General features: G+C 39.4%; 1 protein-coding gene across 1 annotated transcript in view; it reads right to left on the minus strand.

Moving 5' to 3' along the window:
• ctnna2 (catenin (cadherin-associated protein), alpha 2) overlaps positions 1 to 22,960 on the minus strand; it is a gene marked incomplete at its 5' end in the record, with an annotated part of 288,570 nt that overhangs the window by 3,942 nt on the left and 261,668 nt on the right. The window contains 4 exon segments of the mRNA XM_032531328.1: positions 7,161 to 7,266; positions 8,631 to 8,812; positions 14,032 to 14,145; positions 16,006 to 16,157. Coding sequence (XP_032387219.1) covers positions 7,161 to 7,266; positions 8,631 to 8,812; positions 14,032 to 14,145; positions 16,006 to 16,157 — 554 coding nt within the window.

Consider the following 22,960-nt stretch of genomic DNA (forward strand, 5'->3'; position numbering starts at 1 on the left):
TTTTTCTTTTTTTTTTTTAATGGTGGTTTGTTGCAAGTTTGAGTTTCAAAGGCAAGCTAAGTTACACTGCAGGGTGTCACACTCATTCATTTCACATGAAACAAGTTTGTCACAGCATGTTGCCAAAGAAGAAAACAGATCAACCAACAATAAATGGACAGAATACTTTGAGACAAAAAGCCTTGCTTCTACAGAATCCCTTCTTCTTCTCATCTTTATTTTTTTTATTTTTAACCAAATGTTCTGACCTGGTCTTACTGGCCTTTGTGCTCCTTGAACAGTGAAGAAACCAATCATACAGTGCAGCAAATGGACCAACAGGGAATAAGAGGACAGCCTCCTCAGGTCTCCTGCTTTCACACAGTTTCCCCCTATTATTCCATCTGGAAGCCTTCCAGGAGTAAGCTATGGCCCACTAAGCTCCCAGTGGGTTAAGAACACTGAAGCAACTGCTTAAACACTGTAAGCATCATTTTTGTAGCAACAGTTTCTTCTATCCATTAATATTAAACGGTCCTAACTAGGACATTCAGCAGTACTGTGTGGGGAAATGCAGAGCTCATTTCCTTGTCTTGTGGGCTTGGGTATAGAGGGATGGCAAGTTAAACATGACCAGTGATATACCCCGGGACCCAGGACTTGCATCTTTCATGGCCACCCATCTTCTCTATAAGAAAATGCCTCTGGTGCTAAGACTAATAGGCGGTTACAAATCACTGGCGGTTACAAATAGTGAGTAGAACACAGTTTAAAAGATGAAATGTTTGTTTCTTCAACCTACAAAATTAACTGCGAGTGAACGTTAATTGTATCTTTAACTTTGAACAACACAGTAGTGCAAAGCTGCCACCAGCATCCACATTCCTCTCAGTCAGTGGCACTGAATGCAGACTGTGGTGAAGCTACTAGCTCATGGAGCAGCCAGTGAGGCAGAGGGAAGCTTGTTCTCCCTGCTGGGCATTATCTCTGCACCGCCAGTCCTGGCTAGCATCACTGCTAACTGCACTTCACACTGCGGGTGCACACACAAGCACGCACGCACGCACACACACAAGCATGCACGCAGACACACAAGCATGCACGCACACACACATACACTGCTGCCTCAGGCAGATTTGGTGCAGATTTGATGCAGACATGACACAATGATTCCCTATTGTACAGTTGACTAATATTCCATTTCTTCCACAGATTCCCTGTTGATGTAAATAAACTGTATGGCCCATTACTTTGCCCATTTACCCTTTGTCCATTGAAGCCCCCCCCCCCCCCCCCCCCCCCCCCCCTCTCTCTCCTTCATAGTGAAATAGCGTTCATTACAGACGAGTGAGGAAACTGTGTGGTTCACTGCCAGACCATAGTCAGCCTTTCTGAAACTCCTTCTGAGCTCAGTGCTTCTCTGAGCATTTTTGGGTATTCCAGCAGAAAAAAAGGGAAGAATTAATTTTTCTTGTTTTTCCAAATAATTGGGCCCAAAATGATACTGCTCCTGATGGGTAATTCAGGAAGATGAGGTGAACTCTGGTATTAAGATGAGGGCAGTGCAGTATCAGAGTGTGGCAGTCTGTCAAAACACAAGTCACACCTCCCACTGATGCTGTATGACCTTTCCTAAAATATTCAGTGTATAAAAAATTAGTAAGCCGGTAATTTCATTTTCAAATCCACCTCTTTTGTTGTTTCTCTTTAATTATGGCACTTTTCTATATATGACCTTTTTTGCTCCATTACATAGCCAAGAGTATTGTAAAGAAATGTTTGAGAGAGAGAAGGATAACATGAAGACACAATGACAGATTCAAATAAAGTGTGTTACACTTATACAATATCCCCTCTAGATGACTGGACAATTGTAGTCCCTCTGATGGTAAGCTGTCATCTGTCAGTTACTTCAAGAAAGCTGGTAATCTTTCTATTTGCTCATCCAGTCTCTGGCATCGCCACCAAACACTGAGCACTACTGTCTTCTAGTATATACTGAAACCATTGCTTCTCCCTTCTGTTATATTCCACAATATTCACCTGAAGAGGTAAACGTATCAAATATTTCCCAAAAAGGAAAATAGAGATGTAATTTCCCCAAAATCAATTTAGAAATTTAAAATTCCCAAAGTTGCTGACGAATCATCACATTTTAAGGTTTTCTTTAGCATTAAAGTAAACCTGTGATAGTTGTGTGAGCAGCCATTTGTACATTGCAAACAGGGACTGCTAATAGTTAATGTGGCGTACTTTTAATGGTGCCAATTTGTCAACATGTGGACAAACAGTTTGCTAAAAAAATGGAGCTCAAGTTATATGCTATGTGTTACCTACTGAATCCATAGCAACATTCCCTAAAGCTTTATGGGAACTGTTTTTCCTAAACTACATAGAGCATGATTGTCTGCCAAATACAACTAAAAACAAAATAAGAAAAATCCATCAAACTAACTTTTTCCTTTCACACCTACATTTGTTTGATGTTACTGAGGCTGTGATGTCCCTTGATTCATTTATGATTTAGAAATGCTTATGATTATTTTTGCATCTACTTTGAATTACTTCCTATAAAGCTCACAAATCTGAGATACCTGATTTTCACTCAACGACAGCATTAATTTCTCTCTAGCTCGCTCCTGCTAAACTCTAGTTTTTGTTTTTACGGAGAAGCCTTTTAATTACACATCCGTCACACTTGGTTACACTGCTGTCAGTAGAGGTGACAGGAGCTTTGCTCTTGTTGTTTTGCAGTCAATGCGACAGGGCCTTCCGCTGTGACAACGAATGTGAGACCTGGAAGTCTGAATACTTAGCTGTAAACTTGCATGTGTTTAATAGCATTTAGAAACAACAACTTGCCACTTAGGTTATTTAAATCCTTTTAAAATATACCCAATGCACAAACTGAAAGATCACATGAGTGCAATGCAAAACAAAAGTATTCTTGAATAATAAAAATGAACCAGCAAAGGCAATTTGAAATTATAGTTAAAGGATAAGGCTAGACATACTCAACATTTGTGTTGCTGTCAATCCAATACAAATAAAAAAACAACAATTAAGTGTTGTAATGAACAAAGTATTGTCTGTGTAGCCACAGCCTGACATAACTTATTCCACCATAGACTTCCATTTTTGTCCCAAAACTAAAAACACATCAGTGAGCCACACAGTTGCACTGGGTGACATGTTCTTTTATTACAGTGAACAATGCTACTGTAGTTTATTTTGAGTCAATACCACACAAAATGGCTTTGCTAGTGTACCAAACATTAATCAATCCAACAATTAATCCAAGTAGAAAAATATCCCCCTAAGAATTGCACTATTTACTATTGTTTGAGGAACCTAACATAACAATACTCTCCATTTCTAGACCTTAACATACCTACACAAATGTACACAAGTCAACAGCCCAGGTAAATCCAAAGCCAGATGATGCTTTAATCAAATGCTGCCTGGGTCAAGCAGAGCAATACATACTGTTCCTAACACTCAACAATCAATGTATGTGTCAACATAGGTGTGCGTACTGTTTGTAACTTCCCTCCACTATTTAGCTTGTGCCTGTAGAAGGCATATTTAAAGAATGAAGCAGAGTAAGGAAAATGGAGTGGGAGAAATAGAGTAGAAAAAAGGCATTGCTAGAGTGAAATGGGGTGAGTTGTCTCAAGGGGTTTTTCTACGTCAAGTGCTGTGCTTAAATGATTATGAGAGAGCTCTCCTTCCACCGTTCCATGCAGAATTGCCTCCTGCTTCAAACATGTTCATCAATAGGGCTGATGTGGAGTCATGGCGACAAGGTTTGCTACTTAAGGGACCTGTCTAAAAGGCAGTGAAGCAGCCTTTATTCTTAATGTCAAGCCACGGTGCTCTCAACAAACATAGGTAACCTACCACAATGTGTGAATGCAAAATACTTGTCTTCTTCATACGGAATAAAAAACAATGTTTTTTTTAATGTTTTTTGTTGTGTAATTCTATTTAGATGCTTCATAAAGGCAAACTTTGCTGTTTTACCTTTTAATAAATCATTCCAGTCACTGACTGGCATAGCAAACATATGCCCCAAATGCCTCACATGAAAACACTTTTATAATAAAATACATGTTGGAAATAAAAATGTCCTTAAGCCCCTCTTTATTTCCCAAACATAGCTCAGATGTTTCTGGAAGCGTAACAGAAGGCTTTGAATATTCAGTAAACACTGGTCTAGGAACCACTTAAGTGAGAATTAAAAATGGCAAGCCACCTGCTCCTTTCATTACAACAACTGTTGATTGAGACAAAGGCTCTGCCAGTGATTTGCCATATGACATATTCACTCCCACCTAAACCCTGTTAAACACTCATCATCACTCGCCAGCCTTAAGCCAAGAAATGAATACATAAGCAAGATCATGCCTACTGTGTAATTTCTGTCCCAGATCCTGCTCTCAACAACATACACAAGCTGTGATGCAGATTGAGTCCTGTTTTCTGAGACAAATGTCCTCACACACGGAAACATGCAAAAATGTTTATATACAAGCCACATCATACAGATTCAGTGCCAGCTTTGACTAAAGTAGCCTTCTGGCCAGTTGACAGCTGAGCTGACTCTAAGGCTACTCAAACTGACGGGCGTTCTGCACTGTGCTAACAACACAAGGCTTGCCCATATATCGTTATGAAGTCACATATTGTCACAAGAAGGCACGGGGTACAGAAAATATACTGTATGAGACAAAAAACATCTCTTTATACTGGTAAACTGCACCCTGAGCAACATTTTTGTTTGTACTTTTAATCCAGCCTCTGCTTGTTCCCTTGATTACGAACATATGAACCCAACGAAATTAATATGAAATGATTGTAATAGGTATAAAATGCCTTCACAGGAAATAATGATGAAGGCTTGGGCTGTGTAAGGTAGCCTGGAAAGCAGCCAAAATCTTTTTCGTTTTGCCAGCCCATGTTTCATTTGCCTTGCATTTATGTCCTATTCAAACAGATTTTTCAGAAACACATTTCAGTGCACTGTTGTAATGGAGAAAGTTTGTGGCCATCTTTGTGGCCAAGTTTGTTTTCTGCTTCAAAACGGACCAAGCACCGCTCCAACTTGCATGTGTTGCTGATTGGTTGCAGGTATATTCTATTGCATCCAAAGGCCTTTTGGTCTGCATTGTTGACCCTTGGAATAAAAAATGAAATGGCTATAGTGAAGAGTTATTCTAACTGTAAGGCAAGTTCATTTTATTGTTAGCAGAAAATCTCAAAATGAACACGTGTTTGTCTTTTGTAGTAAAACCAGGTCAATGTTCAAATTCACACATTTTTAAGGTTTTATTTTTTTAATTTAGTTTTATTTTAAACGAAAACATATTCTGGCCCATGAATTCCATTAATTATGTGTATTTTAAAGGATTTAGATCCAGATGGGAATTAAAATCTACTGTTTACTGTTTTGATTCATTCTGAAAGACAGACAAAGTTAGGGACTTTTCTCTTTCCTTAAGAGTTAATGGCCAAACAGAGCTTAAAGAAGAGTGAATATCAGACTTACGTGTCTCTGTATCAGCTGGATGTGTAAATAAGCCACTGTTTGCTGATACATTTGCTATATCCACTTTATAAGATGACAAGGTGTATGTCAATGTTGTGTTTACAGCTTGTTGTACTGCTCAAAAGTGTGCAGCCTTTATGAAAGGGATAATGTAGAGCAAGCCGGTCGCTAATGCGAATTAGAACCCAAACAGGGTAGTGCCAGACGCCGGCAAAGTTCTTGAATCCGCCTGAAAGGGTTCAATTCACAATAATGACCAGTTCACTCTACATTATCCCGCTTATTACACGGCTTATTACATGGCTTATTACGCAACTTATTACGCGGTAACTCGTACAGTAGTTACCTGCTGATGACGCCTGCGTCCCAGTCCGGACGGTTAACTTTACACTGATGAGTGCTGCTCTCTGGCAGAAGCCACGTCGTCCAGGTTAGTGAGCTAACCATGATGGAGCTAATAAATGCTCTTTTTGCAAAGTTGCCAATAGCTCTGTTAGCAATTCCAGTTTCCTCCCTCCTCTCTCTCCATTTTTGATCAGCGGGTCAGTGCTATGAGCTCCATCTGAGCACATATATTGATTTAATAACAGTTGTAATGATTTAAAAATGGTCCGCCAAAGTCTGTGATAGAAACTCCATCCATGGCAATGGTCTGTTATGGTTTGCCATTATATCAGCAAACCGAAGAATGCTGTGATTGACCAATTAGAATTGAGTATTCAACCAAGCCGTGTTATAAAGAGGTATATTATATTGAGGGCTTTTGAATTATCAATACTGCATAGATATCCACAATCATTTACATACAAGATGAATGTCCACTACATCTTAAAACATAACTTAAACATTTATTTTTATATTTTTTAAGTATAGTGACTTGGTTGTAATTTGGCAAATGAAACTAAAGGTTTGTTATTGATAGTACGTGCAGGCCTTATGTAAGTTTTAGTTCAGAAAAAGATGAGATTGTGATTATAAGTTTTGCTGTGAGCTTCAACATATTTTTTTCACTGGAAAAAGGCTTGAATACTGATACTGATACCAACAATAATTATTCCAAGGGTTTGCTAGCTAACAGCAGTTGCAATTACAGTGACAACAGGCTGCCTTAATAAATCAGTGAGCCACTACACACTGCATATTAGAAATGGACCAAATGAATAAGATTATGCATTACCTGGAGTGCTGCATTCTAAAATACCTCCCAATTAATTTGCTTTATGCACACATACACAGGGTACACACCTATTTCTTTTTACTCTTGTCTTCCCTAGGCACAGCACTGATTGATTAGATATTGAAAATGGTCTGTCAGCATGTTTTAGAGAGGTACTCATCTGATAATGAATGCAACACCTCGGTTGGGAGCTAATTATATTAGAGACACAACTTGGTTCTGCTGTCTTGCTCTCTTAGTGTTGGCCCCATTGGGAGACAAAGTCATGCGGCAACACAGCCCACCGCTCTGGCTGGGCTTGTCAGTACCCACATTAAAGATTTCGAATGGCCATGCCCACTTACTCCAACTCAAACTATGCTCCACCGCCAGCTACTATGTCAGTATGAGACTGTTTCAGATTGATGTAAAGTAATATGATAAAAATGACAGTGACAGGCACAGTTGCAAAGCTACCTGATCTGCAACGGCACGAGCCAATTTGTCCATCCTGGAACCAGCCTCGGCAATCTTCTTAGCCGCGTTGATCACATCTGAGGAGTTCTTCAGGGGGCCTTTGCCTCTAGGAAAATTCAAGGGGTGAAAAAGAGGGAAAAGGGAATGTAGGTGGAGTTGCAGAGGACATGTAGTGCTTCCCTTTAAAGACTGAGCTCATAAAGGCAGCAGCTAATTTACTGTGGCTGAAAGAGGAATAAGAGACATTACAATCAACCAACAATACACGATTTACCAGATAATGAATGTAACAAATACAGTATCCCTTTGTCCCTAATGATGTATCATAGAGCTTTGGTTTGAATTACAAAGAAACAAAAGATTTCTGTTTTTCACAGCAAAACAGGAAAACTTTTAGAGCAGTTGGTGTTGGAAATAGAGCAGGAGAGGATAATAATGGCCAACCACTGAGCCTTTGTTCTGTGTTGTGTTTTCTTGATTTGCCAGCACCGGGAAAGTTATTGTGACTAGATGAATGTGTTTTCCTTTGTGTGATGTCTAATTTTAAGTCACTGCTAAGCTGAAATTTCCAATCAGTTTGTTCATGCCAATCTGAGCAACGGGGTCAATGCCAAGTATTAATGGTGCCGTCACAGCACCACAGTCATAATCACACATGACTAATGACTCATGGCTCTGATTTTTCTTGTTTGGTTTGTTTCATGCCATACAATTGTGAAGTGGTTCACAAATGCATACATGATGCAGATAACCATTCGTTGGGCATTAGGATCTCCCTGATATGTTAAGCCCAGATGGGCGAGATTAAGAAGAAAGCTGCTAGTTTTTAGTAAACATAAGCAACAAGACTCTAAATGGAAACAGATTATCTATGACAGCATATCTTTGAATCACAGCATTGCTACGTAGTCTGAGCAAAGGAAATGATTTCTGGGTCACTTTGCCTTTCACAAAACAGTCCACGCACAGCTCTGATACATTGTAAAGGCAGGATTGTTTCTCAGCAATCCCACTTTATTTACTTGCAGCTATATATTACTATAAAAAAGAATGAAAACCACTACCTGTATGTTAAAAGGGTTGCTCATAGTGATATTCCACAGAAAGTTATCTCCCAACACTCTCCCTCATCTGTATGGAACTGTTCAGCTTTTTTTAAACTCATTGTTTCAGTTTTATGGCACTCTCTACAATCATCAACCTGTATTCAGACAAGCCAGGCAGCAGTTTGCAGTGAAAAACCAGATAACCTCTATACACTACCTGGCCAGCACCAAACCGCAGAACAACAAAGTAAGCGACTAGCTGGTGAACAAAGTGGAACATTTAGCAGCTTGAGCCAGATATTTATTTCTAAAGTTTGAGTATGTATTTGATGTTTAATCAACAGTTTAGTTTAGCCATATGAAATTAAAATGTGATAATACGTTAGTATTGTGTTCACAGCTTGTTTCTAAGTGTCGTTTTTACCTGGTAAAGTCCGTCATCTCCATCATGATCATACACATCTGCTTGGCCAGCACAATGATGTCATTGCCGTTGTCATCCCACTTGGCCACTTCTGCATCTAGCTTGCACTTCTCCTGTCTGAAACTCTCCACCTGCTCAGCAATCTTAGCCTTCTCCTCCTGGGGAAGCTGAGCCATGATAGCCTGCAGGCAACAGGGGAGAAACCAATGTATTAGTGGAGTTGGAAGAAGTTGTTAGGGAGTAAGATTCAGCAGAATAAATTGGAAGGATTGCTCAGAATGAGGGAAAATGCCAGAGGAGAAGAGTTTAGGTAAAGGATGGAGATAAGGTTGGGGAGAAGAGAACGATAGGGAAATCAAGAAAGGGGCGAATAAGAGGAGGGATTAGTTAAGAAGAAAGAGAATAAAGGAAAAAAATACAAAGTGGAGAGCTGTAGCACCATTTGTTCTACTTTTTCTGTCCGGTCTACTTTTTAATCCGCCCTACAAAACTTAACACTGCTAAGTTTGGAGTCTGACTATCCCTGCCCTTCTGAAACGCTTCAAAATAAAGTTCTAAAATTTACATTTAATGACTGGACCTTTTCAAACCCCTCGACATCTTATATCCATAAAGAGCAAATCCATTTTTGCCTTCATTTTTTCCTCAGCGGCCTTTGGGGCAGGTCCAAAAAGGCATAAATCTTGTGGCAAGGTCACTGGCGGAGTAAGGACCCGGTATTATTTGGGAGATAAATGTATAATTACCTCGCTTCTTAGACCAGAGAATGAATAATGCATTTGTTCAACATTATGTCTGGGAGGTGAGATGGAAGGAAGAGTAACCTGGTTTCCATTAGGTCGATTCTATTGACTCGAGAGGCAGAGAGAGAAAACGAGTACAGTAGAAAAAAAGAAAAGTCACCATTGTTTTTTAACCTCATCTATTATTGACTGTCCTCGAAGAATTGCTATTCTCTTAATGAAATAATCACCCTTGTCCTCCCTTTGCCTTTTCCTTATTCCCTCTCTCACAGTGTGTCGGGATGCGAGGTGAGCTCAGTCGTCATACTCAAGTACTACGTCACTTTGCTCTTTTGCCTGCTATATATGTCAAGATGAAATTGAAAAAAATATATAGATTCCTTGTCCTTAACTTCTTCAAAAGAAAATAAGCTGAAACAGGAGGGGGCCCGCAATGAAATGAATAAATTAAAATTACAGACAGAAATAAATAGAGAAGCATGGAGGCACAACTTTCTCATCAGAGGCCAACAGATGAGCTTTGGCCTACTGATCACTGTGTGAGCAGAGTGGTGCAAAGCTTTGATGACGGTTAGCTTGAAAAAACACGAGCGGCATAAATAAACAAGCAAAACCAGCCCCCTTAAGCCCAGTGTAGATTTCCTTTGCTGCTGGTGCCAAGACACACAAACATCAGTGACACAGCAAATCCCATTAAGCTGTGTGTGGGGTGAAAACACAGCTCACATTTAAAACAAATACAAAGTTAATATGTATTTAGACTGCACAATCAGGAATAAACAATTTTCAGACCACTGCTTTCAGCAGGGCAAACTTGAATTCGCTTTGCAGGTGTCGCTATGAATTATGGGTCGCACACAGCAGGCAGTGGCTCTGGGGCCCCAGCAGCAGCATGTATTTAATTTATGACAAAACAACTGTAAGTTGCCCGATCTACAAGTTAAATATACCTCCACTGGTTCATTAACTAATCAGGGAGATGCATTTTTGGCTAGGTGAATTAGCAGTAATGGGCTTTTGTAACCACACATTAACCAACATTCCTTCTGTTTGTTTGAGTTTGTCTTATGTAACACAACTCTTATTTTTGAATGCTTATTTATGCTGTTGATTTCAATCATAACTTATTATTTAAATTGAAGTGAGTTTGAATAATGCAAATATATAAATATAAACTTGAAACTACAAAGGCATTTTAGCCCAGACACTTTTAAGGTGCTTGTGCTCTGAGCTTGTGGTTCTGGGAAGCCGATAGCTCCCTGGGGTATGTTTTGCTGAATACATGCTCATGTTCAATGTAGCGAAAATCATAGTGTAGGCAAAGCTGTACAGTAATTGCTACCAAATCAATGGCGACACAGGTGAGTGAACTGTGCCACCATGAACATCTCTCTGACCTCAGGACTCGAGGGGGTCATATATCTTTGCTGCTTATTTCTTTCCTGCACCCAACTGTTGAGGCATCAATTATTCAATATTGCTATAATTACACCGAGCAGTATCCCCTAGTGTCAAAATGGTGCTTACACCATTGAGAAGAAGTACAGTTTTGTTTTTGCTGAATGCTATTGTAACGAGTCAGATAAATAATTTAAAGTGAGAAACAGAATAGTTCTAAGTTTAAATATATATCTGTAAGTGCAATCTAAATGTTTTCCCTCCATCTTCTGTGCACAAGAGCTGTATGAAACCAAGACAAACTGCTTCCCTAGACAGCTAAAGAGAGCAAAAAAAGTCTCTTAAAACTCAACAATTTGGATTGGAAATTCCTTTTTCTAAAATTAGGGATCAAGTGAGGTTGGGGAGAGAAAGTCAGGGATTTGGTTGATATTCAAATTCACTCTGAAAACGGAGTGTCAAAAAGAGAGAGAGAGCATCAGGGAAGAAGAGAAAGAGAGAGAGAGGGAGAGAAGGAGCAAGAGAGATGGTTTCTGAACACAAAAGAAAGCAGCGGCACAGGGGTAAACACATGGACCGATTGGGACGTCAGGGGAGCAGGAAGGCACTTGTTCTTCTTCTCCCTCCTCCTCTGCTCTCTAGAATTCACTTATCCCCAAATCCCTTCCTCTACTTTACTGATAACAACAAGGAGCGGGCCTTGGGAGCTTAACATAGTGGCAAATCCGGCCGAGGGAGTGCTGTGCCAATACACTGTGCGCCTCGGCTACGTCTGCAGGGATTAGAGCGCTTTCTGGGTTTCTTCACAGTGTGCCGCAACTTGAAATTACTTTAATTTGTTTCATTTGAAATAAACAGCCCAGACACTCAAAGTTCAATTTTATGGATGACCTATCAACAGTGTTCCAATCACTGTGTTAAGAGATGTTGTTCGGTTTGTGTGTGCGCGTGCGTGCGCTTGTGTGTGTGTGTGTGTGTGTGTGTGTGTGTGTGTGTGTGTGTGTGTGTGTGTGTGTGTGTGTGTGTGTGGGGGGGGGTACAGACATTCTTCCTCTTTGTCTTTTTTTTCCATTATGCATGTTTGCTCTAATAAGTCAGCTTTATGCATATGTATAATAGAAGTGACGAGTGGAGCACCACACTAGGCAGACCACTGGGAACAAAGGCTCCCTGTGCTTGATTTGATTTTTTTCTACACTAAGGTACAGAGAGACAGTGAGAACAAGAAAGTCAGCGGGAGATGTTACGCCTGTGTCCCGTGTGTGATACCCACACACTGGACTGGAGGGGCTTGGAGGGATCATGAGTGTAAACCTCAGTATGCTCATGTCAGCTCCAATGGAGAACATGGATTAAACTTCCTCTTGTCTGTTTAAATAGAAACACAGAGCACTAGTGTGCACTTGGCATGACCGTGAGAGGACAGCAAGCTTTATCCCGACACGACAGGCTGAGGCCAACTGGGCAGATCACTAGTGGTTCACAGCAAACATCTTTTATGGATGGGCTTGCCTTCTGCGTGGGTAAATGTTTAATCTCTTAGGACATAAGAGTGCCAATGAAGGAAACAAAAAGCAGGCAATATCAATTAACTGTGTGAGAGGCTGTGTCAGTATGCCAGATGCACTGCATGTTGTACACAATAATGTGTACTTAATGTACAAATATAGTCACGTTTGAAAGCACAATGCAATACATTGCCTCGCATTTATTTATTGCGGGCTTGAATGCCTTGCTTGCTTATTAAGGGTGCATGAACGATCCTTATTTTCAGCCATGTCAGCCTTCAATCCACTTTAAATCCCTTGTATTACAGCAATAATTTATGACAATGGGACATGCTGTGACTTCAAACTGTTCCCAAGGAGAGTTGCCCACTCAAAGTACAGCTGAGTGCCAGAAAAACTATTTAACAGTTTGGTGCTGTGAAGCTCCCTTGTGTAGTAGTGCTGGTGCGTCTAAGCTCAGATGGTCCTGCAATGTTACGCTGCGGGAGCCTTTAGTGGGAGGATACATACAATAAACTCAAAGCACTTCACACCCAGGACCCCCACAGTCATCCTGTGGTCCCAAAGCATGGGTCTGTTGTTTTTGTTTATGGTTGGATTTCATATTTGTCCAAAACTTTTTTATTGTCTCTTAGTTCAAGAGCTGAATTGTGTAATTAATAAAGCAAAAGGTAAATACTTAACTACTAAAGAGTACCGCAAAATCAAAAGTGATCTAAAGGGCACTTTATCAATTAGGATTTTCTCATCTATTAAACACGGATGTAGAATTTTTAGGATACTCCTTTTTTAAACACAAACACACACACGCTGCTCTCTGGTACAGGCAGCTACGGACCTGGACCGAATGAACAAATTGTTGACAGATTTACATGAATCCGATTCAACTGACAGAATTCTAAATCGGGTACAGCCCTAGCCTGTTTGCAGGTCCCTAGCTTTTGAGTTGGTTGTTTTTAGTTTGAACTACTATCAAAAGGCATCACAATCAGGAATTGAGCTGTTTAGCACATACATTTAGCAACCATAAACTGCTAATTTGGTTTTATTTATGTCAACTGTACCTTCTTTGCGCATTACTCCCCTGTGTGTGCTGACTGTGTAGAAACTCAGTATTATACAAACCTATGTGCTATGGGGTGAGGCATTGGGCCAAGTCATACGCCTGCCATCCATAATTTATTCAACATGCAATACACCGCTAGAGCCTCTGTGTTGCTGGAGGGAAACAAACAGCGGTACCCTCCTAATGTTCTTTAAGCTGGGCCCAAGTGAAAAATTACTAATGTGCAACAAAGCCCACACCCTGGTGATCGCGACAGAAGCCTTGGCACAGTACTGTACTGTATTTTGTATTTTGTCTGGCATCTAAAGGGAATTAGGTAATTACTTCTTTGTTTGTGAATGCAATTTTACACCTGCCACCGCTGAACAGTGTTTATTTAAAATAATCCGCTTGTTAGGATCATTTAAATGGACGTTCATGCCATGTAAGTGGAACTAGTTGGATAAATTGATTCCAGAATGGAACAGAGGTGGGTGTGGAGGTGGGATGCAGTTCAACTTGCACCTTAGCCTACGACTGAAGCAATCACACTACAGTCACTTATAGGATGAATTTGGGCTTTTTGATTAGCCTTTACCCAAACCAAATACATAGTGTCTTTTTTCTGTATTTTTTCAGGTCAGATTCCATAAGTGAGGCCTACATAGAAAGTTTTCAGCACAGTGGGAAGATGAACATCCATTCACCCGAGCACTTTGTCCAGCAATAAGCTGGTCATCTTCAGTCTGGACACTTGTCCTGCTGCGAGTATCATAGTCCTCCTGTTCAAAGTCAGAGTCATCTTCCAGCTCCTCTGGTGTCTGTGAGAAACACAAAGACAAACTAGATCAAACAATCAGAGAGAGAATAACTAAAAAAAGAAAAGAAAATCATTCAACTCCAAAATTGACAGTTAAAAAGAGCAACTTTGACTTTATGCCCCTATTGTGTGGTAATCCAGAGTAGCAGACAACATATGTTACCGTGTTGTCATTTTCACTATATGGTGTCTCATTGGGAATTTTAGCTCAAACCAAACCAAGCATATGACAGATAAAGATGTCACATAATAAAAATGAAGTCTTCATCCTAAACTCTTATGTCAAATGATGAAGGAAATATACAGCATTACTCAGCCACACTAAATAATTGAAAAAAAGCAAGTTGTGGGTTTTCATCATTAAAAAATAAAACTGGAATGTAATTGATGTATAATTTTTGCATCTGAACAAAGTGAGAGACTAAATAATAAATTTCCTAGTGTTTTATTATAGAAATATGGGCTGTAGTTTATGGGAATAGGAAAGAGTGTAAACATATTGGTTATATTATAGTTGCCAGTTGGTTTATTGTATCCAGTACTTGCTACTCTCGTACTGTGTGTGTGTGTGTGTGTGTGTGTGTGTGTGTGTGTGTGTGTGTGTGTGTGTGTGTGTGTGTGTGGGGACATAAAAGCCAGGACAAACTGCTTTTACAAACTTTCATTATAACATTAAAATCTTCTCAAGACCTGCCTCAATTTTTAAACACTGTGGAGAATTGGTTTCCTAATCCATTGACTGCTCATAAGATCTGTGCTGTACAAATCCAAAAGGAGCCATTCTTGGCTTAAGTGAGAGAAAAATAACACAGACGCTTAAAAATGTGTGCACAAAAAACTATTACATGTTGCACTAACATTTGCTATCTATATGATGGAGTTAGACAACAGAGAAAGCAAGGATCTTCCAAGTTGTCTCCTCAGAAAGTAATTGAACTTGGATGGGATTATGAAGCCAGCTGGTCCCGGGCAGTTCAAAGCTGCCTGTTTTACATTATTTACCAACATCAAATTATTTTCCATAATTAGATTTTTTCCAGAGCTACACTGGGAAGCCTTCCAGCCTGCATAAAGTTGAATAAATGAATTACATGGTAAAGAGAGAAGGGCCAGTTTGGGTGAAAAATGCAGATACTGTAACATCAGAGTGGGTATGTGAGGCAGTAGAGCTGCTGGTGTCATGTTGTTATTCAGCAATTTTATAATAGCATGCTGTAAAATGTTCTGACTGCTTTGTAAAACAGACCATGTGAAAGGTGTGACATCTCAAATGGGAATTCAATTAAATTTTACATTTTAATTATGTTTGTCTTCATCCTTAGGGTAGATATCTTTTTGTAAAGGAACACCATCGATGACAGTCGGTGGAACAGTTTGATCTATCAAAGATGTACCACAGATGTGTAGCTAGAATCAGAAGAGGCACAAACTGGAAAGGTGTCTGTGAGTGTGACAAATTTGTCTCATGAGTCATGGGGATGAATCCAGTGACTCAGGAGATTTTATTCGCTCAAGGTTTATGATTAAAGGCTTTGATTTCTACCTTTGTATTTTCAATGTAATAATTAGAAGGTAAAAAAGTCAATAATAAATGGCTTGAAGTGATTGTAGATTGCAAAAAAAGTAAATCATAAAATGAAACCAAATATATTCAAAACATTTACTGACTATTCAGCAACACTTGGAAACAAAGTATTTAGATGTTTATATTCACAACTACCAGTTGTTAATAGATGGAGGAAATAAAATACTGAACTTTGTCTAAGTCAGCATTTCCAAACACATTAATTTCTGTCTAACTCTTGCTGAGCATTTAAACCATTTCAGAGTATTTCAGTGATTGTTTTTATACTGGACATACCCTTATCATGAGGACAGCTTTCCGGATGTCACGGACGCCGTCGTAGACCAAGCGTGATGCATCAATGAACTCGTTCTCCTCAAAAGCCTGAGGAGGGTTCGTACTCAGCGCCTCAATAGCAACCTCCACTTGTTCCGCAAAACGGGGCATGACTGCAGGGAGAAATAGGTAAGGGAGGTAGAAAGAGAGAACAAAAGAAAGATATGAGACTCATGATATGTTAATCTTTTTAGAATGGGTGCAAGCTTATCAATTAGAAAGGAATGATGACAATGTGAAGGTGTGTTTATTGTGTGTTTCTCTAGTTGAGGCCATGATCGCAACCTTTTCCTCTCAAATTTTACAGCAGTTGGGTCTCTACAGCAGTCTCACTCTTGTGCACTTCAGGAAAAGGCAAGATGTCACGCTACACCTCTGTGCATGCGACAATATCACGTTCGCACATTGCACGCCAATTAGCTATTTTACCCCGGCTTACCCAGCAGGAAGATTGGCCTGTCTGTCACAGATCTGTTTGTGTGTACGCTGGCGCTTGGCATGTGCACGCATGTATACTTGTGTGTGTGCATGTGTGTAACCTGTGAGGAGATGGCTGTGTGTGCTTTAGAGTTACAGTACAAGAACGCTAACTTGCAAGCTCAGCCTGTCAAATCACAATGAAGGGAAACAAAGTCTGTTGAGCCGAACAAAAGACAAGCAACAAAAGAAAAGTCCCTATTGACCATAAAAATGGTTGGTTTTGTTGCCAGTATCAATTGGCCAGACCCGATGGAAGAGCTTTATGCTCTTTCTGTGTTCAAATGAATCGTGCTGAATGTGAATAGACATTATTAACGAATGCGGACAGAATGTTTGAATATTTAGCAGGCTACCTTTCTACGTAATCTCCTGTTGAGTCACAATAATTGAATGCAGAGTTTAATAATGTGTTTTTTATGGACTGTGCTGTCCCAAATTATCATAACAAAAGCTATGGTTTACTTGGACAGACAGTCAGAAAACTTTTTCAAACACTACAAATGCCTATAAAACCACCATTACTTATGACTGTACTTTAATGTGAAGACTCTCTCTCTCCCCCCCAACACGTTGTGTCAGAGCCAGGTTCTGTCCGAGGCTTCTGCTGGTTAAAATTAAATTTTTTCTTGAGTGTGGTCTAGACCTATACTCTATGAATGAAATTTGAATTGATATTAAACTAAATAAAAGATTTTACAAATGTATTTTTTGGTGAAAAATAGATGCTTCTCATACATCTTCAACCTGGCAGCACAAAAAAAACACAGAAAAAAAGGTGGGCACCAAAGATTAGGGTCACCAATTCAGTATCCAAAACAAATGTGAAATATGGGCACAGTCTCCCCTTCTGTTCCTGAGTTAGCGTTGAATACCGGCCAGAAAGGTTTTTATGCAGAGCATCATGATTTCACAGTGAAGTTGACTTTTGACCTTTTGGATATACAACGTAATCACTTCTTCATTGTATAGATATGTTAGTTACTTAGACATTTGTATGAAATGTAATTAACAAGAATTAACGAATTAGCCATAATTAACGTAGGAATTTTAATGAATTATGGCCAAAAAAACAGTGACCCTAACCTTTGACCTCCAAAATCGAATCAGTTCATTGTTGTTTATTTTCAGTTTTTGTTAAGTTAGACAAAAATGTCTCTTAAATAATGCTCAAAAAATGTGTACACATAAAGAGTGAATCAAGAAAAGTATATACTTGGACTGATTTAAGACAGTTATTTTGAGAAGAGAAGACAGGCTTAATGAGCAAAGGTAGATAGGAAAAAGAAAAAATGGGGAAAAGACATATGAAGTACGGCAGCTTGGATGGTGAGCCTCCACCAGAAAGCCAACTGTGTGATTTTATTATCATTCTCCCCACTTTCCTCCTCTTTTACATGCAGAGGAAACTAAATCAATTAGCCAGCTTGCACTAAAGGTGTGTCTGCAGTATACTTATTTGTCTGATATAAAACACGGGCTGTATTTCACCAAACATAAAAGGCACTACAAAAAGTCTCTGCCTTTTTCTTTTCATTTTTAATTCAGTTTAATCCACTTACCGCGGAAGCGTAAAATAGGCTTTTGGGAATTGCTGGGAAGGCGTTTTAAATAGAAATATTTAAATGTTCTCCAAGCTCTTAATGAGCAAAGTTGCTGATGGTAAGGAGCAATTTCACTCATTCCAGTTGAAAAATGATGAAGGGAATTAAATGTGACCATGTAAGAATGGATTCTTTTCACCCCCTAGGCTTAAGCATAGTTTAAGTGAGAAGTTATGGAAGTACAACGAATGCTTAAAAACTCACAGCAGAGAAGGCGTGCCCCAGTGAGGCGTTTAACGGGCTCCAAACACCACAAACGGCACCATTGTTAATGCCTTAACCTTGATTTTGTGCAAAAAAAACCTCTATTTGGGCAATACAATGATAATAGAAACAAGACATGCACTAAATCATTAACTGCAACTTTAAACCAAGAGATGGATGTGTCAAAAGAGTTTTATTTGTGTTTTATTTGGAGGATACAGTTTTAACTCCTATGTTACAATGACATGTTGAGCAGCCAATCATTGTTCAGACTAAAATAACCTTAAATTCTACTAAAATGATAGAGAATTAAAGTGACCCATGAAGACATTGTAGTTTTAAAAGTATTATATTACTTACATTTCTTCAAATGATTATACATAAACTATATTACTACTATATTGTTATCGGTATTCTTGCATTTTTGTTATTCTCTATTATGGTGTATTTTTCCATTTCTATAATATATTTGATAGTACCTAAAGAATACCTAAAACAGTCGCTCTCAGTGATGGAACTACAGATAATTTTCATCCGTCTTTGTGGTTCCCCTCAGCTCTACAGAGCTTTATAGTGTCTTTCAGGCCATTGCTTCTGTTGAATGGCCGGCATCTTTACAACTTAGGTAAAAACAGAGCTGCAGTAAAATGAGAGTGAATATAGGAGTTAAATTCATCTGGTTACCAGAAACAAAATTCCAAATGAATGCTAATGGTACACACATCATCAGGGGTGGAATGGGGAGCAAATTCCTACTTATGATTTGTAACTACTTATGATTAGTTGCTTTTAGTCAGGCCAGCCACAGAGTCTGGTCCTCAGAGCTATTATTTTCAAAGTAGACAGTGTGAAGTATCTTTACTTCTTTCCCTCATTTTTGCTGCACTTCTTTTTAGTGCACTTGATCCATTGATTTACAGACATGCCATGTGGGTGGCAGTGTGTGCATGTGTGTTATTACTCACTGCAAAACCCTGGCTAAATCCCATTTACTGTGCCCCAATGTAATAACAAGGAGCAACGCCACCCTGCTTCTCTAAATGGCACACTGACTTAGGCCATATATCAGTTTTTTAATCTACCCTCTCGAGGCACCACATTAATGATCGACTTTAAAATTTGTTCCGTTTTTTGAGGAGATTAGTTTAAACACAGGGAGTTAGTAGGCAGAAAAGTGTCTCAGGGAAGAAGGAGGGAAAGGGTAAAAAGAGAGAGAAGGCATAACCACTTTCCCATTAGGCTATTGATTTTTTTCCCCCTCTCAAGGACACGCTTCAATCCCAAGCCCATGTGTGGACTGTCTGTCAGGAATCTATGGCTCAGCTTTAGACCGAAGAGTTGTGTGCCTTGGCTGCTTGTATTGGGCCCCGCCGTAAATCTGACCACACTCAATATGAGAAAGAAGGATGGGCAAATTGAGACAAGGTCAAAGGGCAGGTAGTTGTGATAAGCGTCCTGTGTTGATGTGGCAGCTGTCAGAAAAACAGGCAAGTGATTGCGATTGGCCGAGTGGCCGCGGGCATAAACACAAGGGCAATCAAATAAAAACACAAACAGCTAACTCAAAAAGACAAACACAAACACAAACAAACACACACACACACACACACACACACACGATAGATGTTTTACTCATGCACACCCCTGATAAAAGAAAAAAAGGGACCACATCAATGGATTCCACTAAAATCCCTGCTCAAATCGCTTAGTGAAATCCTTGGTGACAGCTATTGACTTTTTGGTAGAGTCTAGTTAATTGGACTCAGTACCCTCTAAAAAGTGTGTGGTCCTATATCCTTTTCTTTTGTTCAGCAACACTTAATCATCTTTCCCCCAGCTATAGATTTCTCCTTGACTGTGTTCAAATCCACAGACATCTGGTTTGTGAGGACTGAGGGGAGAGAGAGGCAAAAGTTCACGAGGATCAATAAGTGCTTTATTGTCCAGATCAGACGTGCACGGTAGCCCCTAAAAAAAACCCAGCTACCACACCTTAGAGGGAAACAGAACGGGGAAACACAACAGCTCTTCATCAAAGAGAAATATGGAGCCAATAAAACACTGGTCTAACACAGGTGCCGGTTCCCTGCCTTAACATCTCAATTAGCACCCACAATCAAGAGGACAAGAGACCTTGTTAAAGTGTAAGACAGGAGTTTTCCCAAAGGCCATGCAGCCAGTGAGACTTGCCTATGTGCTGCATCTGTATAAAAGGCATCATCTTAGCCCTTATCTTTAGGTAAAGTCAGACAGGACACTAGCCATCCTAAAATCAAATCCTTGTATCAGTTGTCTTGTCAATTTTATGTCAGGCTTTCTGCTTAAGTTTAGCCTACGGTCCTACTCAAAATATGGCACTGGCATTTGTAGGACTCCTACTGCAGTTCCATAGAACAAAGCAGCATCTAAGTTTTATTTGTTGCTACATACAAGCAAAAATGTCATACTGTGGCGGCTGAAGTCTCTAATCAACAGATGTGTAAATTATTTTTACTGACATTAGAGTTTGTAGTTTAAAAATTCAACACCAAGGACAGAAGTCCACCCACATTGGTAATTTTCTTGTTGGTATCTGCACCCTATCACCTCTGTTCTTCAAACAGCCACTATGAAAAATAAAATGCTGCTGCTGTAAGACTCATTTCCTGCAGGTAACACAAGGGGTACATTTGCTGAAGCTATTACTTTCCTATAGATGTTGCACATCAGCATGTCTAGATCTGCCCGTCTAAACTGTTGCAACTATTACTTTTCTTGTCGACAAGGTAGTAAAGATTGGACTGAAACTGCAAGTCTATAGCAGTTTTGGCTGTGCCTGGTTTCAAGGTTTATTTTGCATCAGTGGCACTGTGCGTTATTATTATCTCTGTAAAATTCATATGAGTTGAGACCAAAATATTGTGGCATAAGTTACACATTTAGTACTACTAAATGTGTTAATGTAGCCAATGATGCAGTTCTTACAGGTTCCAAACTGTAAGAAGTACAGTACAGTATCTAACTGTGTAGGTGGTTGAACTAAACCATATAGACAGTTGGCTGTATTTCACATTTAACAATCAATTATATTACCCTACAGGGAGTTTTTAATGTAAAACAACAGCCATACTAAAATAACAATAATAATAATAATAATATAGTCAAGTAAAAGTACAAAGTAGAAATGCTTCTGTAAAGTTATAATATCTAAAATGTTAATGTTATATTGTGTATTCCTGGTCTAATTAACACACTTTGTTTTCCTCATTTCTATAAAGCTTTTAGTTACTATACTTCTCATTTTGATTGATTTTAACTTTACGTTATAATGTTAACAAATACACAATAAAGAAAAATCAGTGGGCAATCAATATTATGCCGTTTTCCATTAATCGTTCTCAGTAATGCTGACATAATGCTTCTGGGGTCCTGCTGACTCTAGCAACAAGCTCAATACTCCATGGAGGATTAATAGAACAGCAGCACAATTAACTAGTCTTCGTGTGTGACAGGGTTATGGTCATAGGAAATTGACCTTAAGTGTCCGCAAGATATTGCCACCGAACTTCATCAATTAATTACCCCAATTAAACTAAATTATGCAATAATAGAACAGAATGGGCTTAAGATACCATATAAGTAGCACTGTGTGTAGTCCATTATGGTGGAGTTGAGCGCCAGAGGGGCTCACACGTGACACACGTGATTCACCTAATGCTTTTTGCGACTTATCAGCTAGTGAATGGAGGCGGGGGGGGGGGGGGGGGGGGGGGGGGGGGGACTGTGTCCCTCAATTATCCTGGCAGATGAAAGTAACGGGCAAAACAATAGATATAGCGCCTCACTAAATGGGCTCTAATGGGAGAGATAGGAACCGGGGGAGGGATGGATGTGCAAGAAGGTAGAAAAAAGGCTGGTGTTAAAGAGGGATTGTGGTCTGATTCGATTCTTGTAGACAGAACGTATCTAAATTACTTCTTTCCTTTTATCCTGTTTTTGTTTGCCCATCTTTCATAATGGTGCATTTTTTAAAGTATACTTTTAAGACATTTGAGGAGCTATTGCATTAAGCAAAAATGTTTCTCAGGAATATAGACACCGGGTCCTTTCTTCTTTCCTAACATAATACCTTGAACAAGATTGCATTAATGACAAAAAAACACTGACTTCTCAATCTCTGAACCACCTGTGTGTTACATTATAAATTATAAATGTATTATAACATATGACAACATAACCAGTGCTAGCAAAATGAAAGAATCTTTTCTATTGAGGCTTACTCCTTACAGGACATAGCCACAGCATCGCACTCCAACATTGAAAAAAGTTTTTACACTTTCCAGCCTACACAGCTTTTGTTCCTACATTAATCACCAGTGATCAACGTGGAAGATTTACAACCTTAAATAGTGTCAGTGATCTTCTTCCCTGCCTTTGCTGGTGCATTGCAGCATATTTTGGCATGTTACTGCCATCTGTACTGTAATTCAGTGGAATAGTTCAATGGTAGGAATGTGTATGACATGTGAAAGAGTTAAACAAAATGGGATATCATAGAAAAACAGTTCCAGTGCTACAATAGGTCAGCAACATAAAAGGGGAACATTTAATGTGGCCTAGTACTTAATATTCTGACAGGATAATGAAGCATA

Source organism: Etheostoma spectabile, chromosome 2 (assembly GCF_008692095.1).
Source record: "Etheostoma spectabile isolate EspeVRDwgs_2016 chromosome 2, UIUC_Espe_1.0, whole genome shotgun sequence".
NCBI lineage: Eukaryota > Metazoa > Chordata > Actinopteri > Perciformes > Percidae > Etheostoma > Etheostoma spectabile.